General features: G+C 28.8%; 3 protein-coding genes across 3 annotated transcripts; 2 read left to right on the top strand and 1 right to left on the bottom strand.

Annotated features, from left to right (window-relative positions):
* Positions 1-1,471: 1,471 nt before the first annotated feature.
* On the top strand, positions 1,472-1,975 carry LOAG_07372 (hypothetical protein; the record flags this gene model as incomplete). Its single annotated transcript, XM_003142905.2, has 1 exon — positions 1,472-1,975. The coding sequence occupies one exon, from the start codon at positions 1,472-1,474 to the stop codon at positions 1,973-1,975; it is 504 nt and encodes a 167-aa protein (XP_003142953.2).
* Positions 1,976-4,402: 2,427 nt separating this feature from the next.
* Positions 4,403-4,671, bottom strand: LOAG_07371 (hypothetical protein; the record flags this gene model as incomplete). Its single annotated transcript, XM_003142904.1, has 2 exons — positions 4,403-4,443; positions 4,518-4,671. The coding sequence occupies 2 exons, from the start codon at positions 4,669-4,671 to the stop codon at positions 4,403-4,405; spliced, it is 195 nt and encodes a 64-aa protein (XP_003142952.1).
* Positions 4,672-4,993: 322 nt separating this feature from the next.
* On the top strand, positions 4,994-5,681 carry LOAG_07370 (hypothetical protein; the record flags this gene model as incomplete). The annotated part of the gene is made up of 2 exons (XM_003142903.1): positions 4,994-4,997; positions 5,176-5,681. The coding sequence occupies 2 exons, from the start codon at positions 4,994-4,996 to the stop codon at positions 5,679-5,681; spliced, it is 510 nt and encodes a 169-aa protein (XP_003142951.1).
* Between the last annotated feature and the right edge of the window lie 5,509 nt (positions 5,682-11,190).

Here is an 11,190-nt window from a genome sequence, read left to right as displayed (position 1 = left end):
TTTAATAGATAAGGGGAGGGAAGGGTAGTGGGGGGGGGGGGGGGGTGGGTGTCTGCATGGCGTTGCTCCAAAAAACTCTTATACAAACAGAGAGATGAATGATATTGTGCGGTGTTGGTTTGGAATATTTATGGAAGATTGGATGTGAATCGCCTGAACAATTGCCGCCTGGAATGAATGCATGCATGCATGCGTTACGCTATGATGTTTGGTGAACCATTTGGAAGTAAATGAAAAGTTGACCGCGAGAGGGAATGCATCATTGCTAGTTAAAAGTGCTATCATCAAAGTTTCCGGAATGAACTGAATGGATCAGGAAAAATTAACAACACGAGTTTGGAACAAGTTAATCTCATCTTTTATCTCTCTAATCTTACAAATCTACAATACTGACTTATCAGAGTGATCACTGTTAGTCTGTTTATCTTATAACATAAAGGATTGACAATTGTTTCAAAATTCAATTCATTTATTGCCAAATTTGTAGCATCACTTGTTCGATAGTCTTGTGACAATTTCACTAATTATTAAATTAATGTTATTCCAAATTCGATCAAATACTCTCTCTATGCGATAAGTTTTATTTTTTAATTCTGTTTAAAATTTATAATAATGTACTGGTCATTTGTAACGATGTGATCAACAAGCAATGCTTCTATGCTTTTATGCAATTTATCAGTTAAATGATAACATGACCTTTTCCCATCCATCCTTTGAAATGTCAGTCCTTTTCAATTTCCTTGCATTTTCTTTTTTGTTGTTAAATTTTGTACAGTTTCACTTTAGTTAAGTTAATCCAAACAATCGAAATGTTTGACTTTGTTTTATTTCGAATAGAACTATGCTTTCCGAATTAAACAAACATTTCAAGAAATGACTTTTTCTTTTTCAGGAATATCTCATAAGTGAATGATATATCCGTTATAGGATTAGCATTAAATTGAATTGCGTAAGCAGTTGAATTCCGGTAATGCAAAAGTAACCTGAATCAATGGTTTCTTTTTTCATAAAGGATATCTTCCTTTTAGAAATATTATAAACAAATTCTATTATCTCCATTTAAATATGCAAATTTAAATGTATCTTGAAATGAGTCATATCAAATAGTAAGCAATTCATCAAAGTACGGAAGGATGCGTTCAAGAAGAGATGCTAGAAGGGATGGATCAAGGAAGCTTTAGAACTACCATAAAAATTTGAAAATTTCATGGTTGCATTCATGCTTGATTGGGTCCTCCTCATTTCATCTAAGAAATGGCGGAAAATGAAAGATCCCTCCCTCTTCCTAGTCACTAATCCATATCACTCTAGCTTAGACTGCTAACTTCTCCTCCATCACAATTGATGGAATAACAGCAACAACCATTGCACCTTCAACCAATCTGTCTCGCCTCCCTTCCTTCCTTCATCAACTTCTATTCCATCAATCCGATCCGATCCCTGACTGGATCATATCTGATTATAATGTACGATGGAGAATGGTTATAATGCTGAGTCTGCTTCTTCTTCTTCTTCTTCTTCTTACTCTTACCCATACGTGAATTGTTGTTCCTCATATGATACTTATGGTACTTATCCTTTCGCTGGATTTTATGGTACCTATGAATCGGGCAAATACTATCAACAATTACCGAATACCAGCAATCAGTACCATCATAACCAAACTCAGACATACTACCCACATTATCGTACACCAATTGCATCTACCTCTGATTATGCCCATCTATTTCTAAATGGTACCATTCCGAATAATTGCTCTTCTACAACGACTATTGCTACCACTATAAACTGTACTAGTAGTAATGGTTATGGTAGAGGGAACCGGATCGGTCTTCAAAGACCCAAATACGCATGGATGTTGGAACGTGAAAAGGATCCTCAGCAATCACGCCATTTCCAGCAAACCGTTAGATCAACAACTGATACTGTAATCACATCACAAACAGGTAACATGTATGCAATTTTGAACTTGTAAGCTTTTCTAATTTATGATAGTATCGATAAATTGAGGCAAATTACTATTCTTATCCAGTTAGCTGTTTCAACTATTATTTATTACTTGCTATGAAAATCCCCCAACTGATAATTGATAACAAATCAATTACTGTGAACCAGCAATGATAACCAAAAAGTGCTATCAGAAGTAAGCACTCGCAAAAAGAAAGAGAAAACAATATATTACGATAAAAATAGTATGTTGGGAAAAAAAGTCATTTAAACCAGTCTTTTTAAAAAAGGGAATTGAAATTGAAAATTTTGAAGAATAATGTAAGATACCAGCCGAATAGTTACACATTTTTTGTAAATTGATCTAGTAGTTGAAGTTCGAAAAATTATGTGAAATCAATGTATCAGTGGTAAAATGAGAAAGACTTGTTAGATTTAAATATAATAATTAAAAATGACAAATAAAACTGTCAACAAAAATTGTGACACGGGAAGGTGACTGACAGCGTATTTCTATTCATTCCATTTGAATTTATAATAATAAATTGCAAATAGTTTGCAATATAAAAAGTAAATTCAAACAATTCAGTGATAGATTACATCTGATAGTTAGTGATTATCATCCTTTCAATGATCAAATTCAATAAATTGTTGCTAAATTCTATGATTGATCAATTCATTATCGATCAATAAAAACAATATTAATTAATATTAACAATTAGCTCACTATCAATCAATGAAAACTTGCATGGGATAAATTCCATAGGTAGTAGGAAATTAATTAATAACAACATATCTTCATTAGCTTTAGTATATAGCATAGTTACTGGAAGAAATAAAATAGTAATTATTTCCGATTATTGACACTGTGTATGCTTACAGGTGTGCACAGGTGTGTGTATGTGTGTGCGTTGTGTGAGGTGTGGTGTGTGGTATAGTGGAAGGTTTTGATAGTACTGTTACCTGTATAAACAATCTCAGTAGTCAATCATCCATTTTTCATTAGCATTCACCGGACATCTTCTTGAGGATTGTGATCGTATCCGTTTGATAATTTTTGGATGTTGATCATCGATAAATTTAAAAGTTCAAAAACCATTTCTGATTACTTAAAAGGAAATACATAAACTTTTAAAATCATCTGCTTGAATTAATTTCGAAGGAATTGATTACCAGAAAATAATTTAGGACTTTTTTTTAACTATGTTAACAACGGGTTATAATCTCATTACTACACGTGCACACTACACTGTAACCTTTAACCCTTACCAGATATGTTACTGACAATTCATCATTTTTTCTTTTTCTTTTTTTGCTCTTTTTTTCAAATATTTAATCTCTAAATTATCATAAATTAGTTTATCTATTATTATTTAATCTCTAATTGCCAAATTTGAAAGGCAAAATCTAGAAAAAAACTTTTAACTTAAAACTACTGCATTGTTTTTTCATCCAACTCATATTTTTCCCAAACTTGAAATTCTCTAAACATTCTACATTATCACTACTGCATAATATAAACTAATGATAGTAGTTAATGATAATTGTAAACAAATGATGATCCCATCCTATCAATGAATTTAATCGAAATTTCTAGGTAATGAATAAATTAAACGTTAACAAATGAATGGAAATGATGATTGTTGCATTCATTTTCAGAGGAAAGGGTAACAACACCATATTTGCGGGCATTTTCATGGGCAATTTCTTTCTTTTGTTGGAAATGATCAATCACAAAAAACTTTATTTTCATTTTTTGCAGCCTTTTGATTCATTCGTTAACTTTTAAAAAACATGATTCTTTCATTTCGTAAAAAAAAAAAAAAGAATTTCGTCTTCAGAAATGTTTCTGGAATTTTTCATGCTATAATTCTTGTAAAGATGCGTTATTTCAGCATGAATGATATTATCACTTTTTACATTACAATCGAAAAATATCATTACATTTGTGGAGAAAGAAAAGGAATAGAGAAATTTCTTAATAAAAATTTTAAAAAAAAGTAGAAATAATAAATTTGAAGACTTTGAATAGAAATAATTAAATTTGAAAATTTCAAAGAAAATTGAAAGATAGCAAAATTCATCGGTCTATTTTCCTATTTTAATTTCTAACCATAATATAATTTAATAAAGCTAACGCATGATTTTAAATTTGAAATTTCAATAGGTGTAATTTTAACATTGTATGGATGACTTTGCAATGTTTCGCTAATCAAAAGTAAATTGAAAAGTCAAAAAAAAACAAACGAGAAAATTCCTACAATTTTCATTTCCTAAATGTGTAAAATTTTTTCGCTTTTTTTTTGAACTGATAAAAATAATTTTTTACCACAGAAGAAATTTCTGCATAAATTAATTGAAATGAAATTTACGCAATGAATGATAAAATCAATTCGTTTGTTTTTTTTTTTAAATCAATTTCCCAAGCATCCATCATCCTATTATACTATCACTTCTAATAATGATGAATCACCTTTGCAACAACTCCAAACATATCTGCATATTTTTCACTATCTACGACTATTTACACAAAAATGAGGCGACAATCGGTAACTTTTTTTAGTTATCACCATCACCATCATCATGATCATTATCATTATCATTATTATTATCATCACTATCGTCATCATCATCATCATCATCATCACCTTTACCTCCGAAACAAACAACATTTCGAAGAGAAAAAAAAAGCACATGCCTAAGGTATATGCCATAACATATCATTTAACTGTATTTCTGTGGACAGAAAATGCGAATATTTTTAAAAAAGTTAACAAATTTTCACTCTTACTTAACTTTTTTTACAGAAAGAAAAGTAACAATATTGTGATAACGTTAGCATACTTTAACCGATTATTTATTGGAAATCATATCTAATTTACGTTTACTAAATTTTTAAAATTGCATTAATCAATCAATCAACCATATGTCATTGAATAATTATAATAAATATAAAAATATCTATTGCTAAATTTAATAGTCAAATCAGAAATGGTTTAGAAGAATTGTTTACTTAATCTGACAGGAATTATTTGCTTAGTGTGATATGAGTGAAGTTTAATCAATATTAATGGTTATTAACTATCATGCATAAGTTATTTTATGAGATAATTATAAATAAACTAACCTTATTTTAATCGTCTCTTCTTAATTAATTTTATTTAAATTCTATTTTTATAGCTTACAGAAGTAATCGAATCGATCAATAAAAACACGGATGTATTTCAGGTCGTACATCATATAGCACTCCACAAGTTGTAGAATTGGAAAAAGAATTTCGTACCAATCGTTATCTGAATAAGCAACGACGAAATGAGCTTGCCACATTGTTAGCACTAACTGATCGACAAATTAAAATATGGTTTCAGAATAGACGGATGAAAGAGAAGAAACAACGACTGGCTGCTGCTCCACCAAACAAAACTATCGTTACCACTACTACTACTACTAGTAATACAACACCAATAGCAACACCAACAACCATTTGTACCACTGCAACCACTACTACCATCCTTACAACCAATTTACCCCTTAGGGCTTTTTTACATAGTAATGATAATTGTATTGGTCATCGGATCGAAAACGATGAAGAAAATAATGGTGCCAAGGATTGCATCAGTAGTGGTAATATGATGGAGAAGACGAAGAAAGAAGAGGATAGGAATGAGAAGGTAGCAATTGTAGGAACAATAATTAATGAAGTAGCTAACAGGACATCCTATACATCACTCTGAAACAATTTAACTTCTTCCTAATTACATTTCAAACTATTCTTTCTATAATTCACTAAAAAGTTCAGTAATTAATTCTAATTTTCTCACGGATAGAGCATTTCTTTATTTACTATTTAAATTTAGATTTTAAAATGTAATAGCTTAAGTATGAATTATGTTTAATGCTTATTACATTTATGGCTAAACTTTTTAATATTTCCATCAAATTGGGTATATATCGGATAACAATCTTTGATTTAATATATCGAAATTGAATTTTAGCAATGGAAAAAGAAAGTGGATCAATTCGAAGCTAATCATAAGTAAAATTGATAATTTACAATTAATTCAATTGTAGTAAATTGTCACATAAATAATTCAAACATTAATTTGTAAATTAAATAAAAAAATTGGAATAGTCAATCCAATTTTTGATGCATAATTTATTTGAAATCTTTGTCAAATCTTTACTATTCTTCCTAATTAATATATCACAAAGGAGACTTTTTCTCTTAAATGATCTACCTCAGTTTAATAAGTCGAAAGATAGAAAGGATTGAAACGTAGAATGTTTATACTAATCATTTTCATTGGTCACGGAAAATTCCTTTAAAATTTTTCGCATCTTTCTTCTATCATTAACTAATTAGACAGTCATTAATAATCATTAAGTATCAGAACATCTTTGAGTGAAATGTTCCGGTTTAACAACATTTGTTAGTTTCATTCATCCTTTTTAATTTCACCAATAATTTAATGTTATGATGGATTTCATTTGATTCCATTTTGGTTGTTTATTAAATATTATCACATTATCTTGTCTAGTCCTTTTATCAAAATGCTCATAAACTTTGTTTTGTTTGTTCATTTTGGTGTTGAAAAAGTTAATTCGACAAATGAAATGAAGTTTTTTGATTAAAGCAATTCACAAACAAACAAAATTATATTCAGTGTTTGCACCGAAGATTAATTAAGAAAAAGAAAGGTAAATGTATTTGTTTGCTGATAATTTTAAAAATATTTATCCTTTAGAAGAATTTGGATCGAAAATTATGGAGATTGAGTGACAATGACTATAGTTTTAAAAAAGTTGATGAATTGAAACAATTTCAAATTAAATTAGAACTCTTTTAAAGAGTAATTTAATTTAGCAGAGAATGATGTGTTAATTTTGCTATTGTTCTCAAAAAAAAAAAAGTGAAAAAATGATCACAAAATTATCATCCATTTCTTTTCCTTGGCGGATATTTATTTTGGTAAGGGATTGAAGCAGAATGAAATGAAACAAAACGAGTGTGAAAAACACTTTTCAAAAATTAATTTTTTTTTAAATTCCATTTTTGCTATTCCTATTTTTCCAACTCTTTCGTTCATTTCATTGGTTTTTATCGATTTCTTCTTGTTTTGAAATTTTTAAGAAAGAAACATGAACCAAATGTTCATTTTATTCAAGTAATTAACGGTGATATCGAAGTGGCCAACGATTTACCAATTCAACAATCTGCAGATGTCATTTGTTAACTTCATGAGAGCATAAACCGGAAATTGAAGTTTTAATCAAAGATGAATTTAAATTACAAAAATGGTCAAAGTTCGGATGGAAACAAAAAAAGCCGCAAAGTTGCTCATTTCTTCGTTAATTAATCATTCCTAATTCTAATTTTAGTTTTTCATACGACTGGAAAGAAAACTGTAGTAAATTTCTGAATATGACAATTCAACAAATAAAAATTTTCAAATAAAAATTAATTTTAAATTTAAAAATTCTCATAATCCAAAACACTCATTTTTGTGATTTTTTTTGCATTAATCAAATTGATTACATTGAATTTTATCAGTGAATGAATTCGAAATTATTGTCAACTCATTTGACAAATTTCGGACAATTCAATACATTTCGTCTCATTTGAAAAGCAGTAAGACATGATTGCACATGTGCCTTTTGTTTTAACAAATACATTTTGGAATATTTCAAGTGTAGAAGAAAGATGTGAAGTGGAGAAATAGGAAGGAAAAAGAGGATGAGAAAAGATGGAAAGATAAAAAGAAAGAAATGAAAGTGTGATGAGTTATGGTTGGGCGGCATTTGGGAAGGACAGGAACTTTGAGAAAGCCAGGAAATGTTTGAGAGCAATTGGTGCCTCATAAATCATTGACTCGAGGCTTCTTTCCTCTTCTTTCCATTCTTTTCCCCATAACTTTCCCGACACCAAATGTTACTTTCCTTACTAAAATCCCATTTCATATTGGCAAATCCCTCAAGATAAAGAGAAAGTATTAATTGAAAATTATTAGTGTTTCAGTTAAATTTTAATTTAATAAAAGTGGATTGTCTTTGAATGGGATCAGCTTGTTTATCAGTTAGCAAATTTATGGTCCCTTTTGCTTAAATGAAATGATTACTATCCGAAGATCAAATCGAAATTCCGAAATCCCGAATCATAAAAGGCTGGGAAGTCATTTATGTCTTCTATGAAAAGATTTACTTTTTCTAATTGGATTAACAATTATGCATTTCATGCAATTAATTTGTTTATTGGTTAACTTTCACAAAATTTCAAAAATAGAAATTTTATTAAAATTTAATAAATTATTATCAAAAAATCAAGGTGAAATTATCGTACTAAATAGGTATGAACGATTTTTTCCGCTTGTTAGAATGTCATAAACTTCCGTTATCTCTAATTTTACCTACCAATGGTTTTAGTGGAAATATGACGAGACTAATAAATTTTATTGCATAAATTATTTTATTGTAAAATTTTCCAGCTCTTTTCTTTTTAATTTCATAAAAAAAGTTTTTTCCTCAAAGATTCTTAGTGACTGTTTGATTTTGCCGCAGAAAATTTAAAAAATTTGGGATATGCTGATTCAAAATAACATGAAAATTTAAAAGTGTCATCAAAATTAGTTCTAGTCTCTTTAGGTGGACAGGATGCAGTAATAAATTAGAAATTAGTAGGTGATTTATTTATTTTAAAAAGATATCAAAGATTGGAAAATCATAACTTGTAGGATTCTAGTCCACTTAGCTGTTACGAAACCCAAAGTTGATGAAGATGGATTTTAGGTGCCAGAAAAAAGGACTGGTAATATATCACGTCGGTGATCTGTTAAAGCATCACTTAGCGATAATCTGTTTCAAGTCAGAAATGTGTAAATGAATAGTTATGATTGGAATATAATTGATAATGACAAGTTCAAAAATGATTTGACAAGAAGTTTTCACACCTTGAAGTACATTCTAAATAAATTACCAAGTCAAAAATTGAGATGTTATTGTAAATTTTTGAACGGTAAAAGGTTTTTGAAAAAGTATCATCCAAAATCAAATATCAATCTTTTGTCGCTAAATACTTGAATTGAAGAGAAAAACAAGTGTTCTTCCAAATTTAAAATCAAATTTTCAAGTCCCCTTAATATTATAACGTTCAAATATTACTATTTTGCTACTTCTTCACATTATTTGATTAACTTTGAAATGAAAATTTTTAATAATATTTTAAAAAAGAAAAATTTTAATTATTTCATCGTAGTGAATGTGAAAAGAAAAAAAAGAAGTTTTGGAGTGATGTTATCTCAAGAATATTGATCATCAAAGATGATACTGTATGTGCAAGTATTGATGGATGCAAAATGCACTGATTGATATCATTTGTCATTTAAGGAGCATTCTTACCACCTCTCTTACTGAATTCCAAAATGTTGATAAAAGGAGGAACAATGAAGAAATAATTTGAAATGATCATGTGATGAAAATTAAACTAAAATGTTTACGAAAGTTATGTTCAAATGAAACTATCATCATAAATCATTCGATCAACGTCATTTCTGTTATCTTTTCTTAATGTTTTCATTAATTTATTACAATGAACAAAACAAATAAAAAAAATAAGAAGCTTTTAGTGTTTTAGAAAAAAAAGAAAAGTAAAATTGATATTTCAAATATGAAATTAAATTACATTGCTATAAAATCTTTATTCAATCATTTGTCATATTGTTAACAATTATTACAACTCCTTTTACTACCATAAAAATTTCGAATCAAAATTTAATTTTATATTTTTTTAACGAAAAATGATATAATACATTGTAACAAATGGATGTTTAAACACATATCGATTGATTAAATTCTCTTATCAGTAACTTCTTTTCTAAATGGCTAATATACTATAAATTTGCTAGGAACATGGGCTCTCCTAACAATACATATTCGAGCGATATGATAATGATGGAAGATAAAAGTTGGGAACAAATTGTTCTTAAATCTGCCTTAGTTAAAATTATTAAACAAACAAAAAAGCAAAGCACAAGTAAAATGTTGCAAGAAGAGCTCATAAAGGAACCTGATAAATTTATGCTAACTAAAGCACTGATTTCCTACTTCACTTACCTGTCACTGATAACTTTATTCAATGATTTAATTAAAGTAATTAATTGAAAAAGTTGACATTGTGTTAATAATATTAACAAAAGAAGCCTCATTCAACCAGTCATTTTGATTGGTTAAACGAAGCTTCTTCTGTTGAATCAACTCGTAATATTCGTTCATGTTCTTTTTTTTTTTGATAAGATCGATTAAACTTGCAATGTTATGTAATTATTTGAAATATTGATTGTATCAAATTAATCAATAATGTATAAGAAATCGAAGTGATTTGATGAGAGATATTTGATTATTAAATTTAATTATCATTGTATTTTTCATGGCTAAATTGTCGCAAATGCGCGAATATTTTACTTTACAGTATTCCCTCGTTGAGAAATCATTGTTGTTAGATTTTTGATGTTTATTTGCAAAATAACATGAATTGGTTCATGGATATATTCATGAGGACAATCGAAATGTATGCAAATTGCAGCTGGAAAGATTAGAGGTTAACTAAATGACCTTAGTAATATTTAGTCATGAAACACCACACCATTTGATCTTATGACACACATACACACACAGAAGGACAGATATTTACAGACATAGACATGAAGGTGCACTGATATCGAACTTGTCAATCTTAGCTGAATGTATTATCATCTCGCAGTGAAAACAATTAAATGATCATGGAAAGGCGGCGGCATACTTCAAAAATATTTCCTTTGGGAAGGGTTAAATATTATGAGTGTAATAGCGATGGCTCTAATCCAATTATGTATTATTAGAACTATCTGGATGACTCATCTTCAACCTTCTTCTTCCAATTTGCATATTGCAATATGTTCTTACATCTTGAATTAGTAATGTCCACTTAGTAATGTCCACATTTGTTTCATTTGCATTTGAATGGTTTGAAATGATCATTTGAATGACAAAACAAAATCAAAATGCTATGATAAAATTGAGGCGAAAAGAAGCGCCAAAATATTTTTCCATTCATCTTTTATGTAAATTATATCGATTAGTATTAATTTCCATAATATCTTTTTCATTTATTCGAAGAAATTATGATAACTTTCAGATAAATTACTTTATCACTAAATAATCATTTCCTCAAATCATATCACTAATTGGATTTCTTCAAATTGAAAATATCCC

The sequence above is a fragment of the Loa loa genome (genome assembly GCF_000183805.2).
Source record: "Loa loa unplaced genomic scaffold supercont3.457, whole genome shotgun sequence".
Lineage (NCBI taxonomy): Eukaryota > Metazoa > Nematoda > Chromadorea > Rhabditida > Onchocercidae > Loa > Loa loa.
The sequence above is the reverse complement of the archived record's forward strand: the minus strand, read 5'-3'. Positions and strand labels throughout refer to the sequence as shown.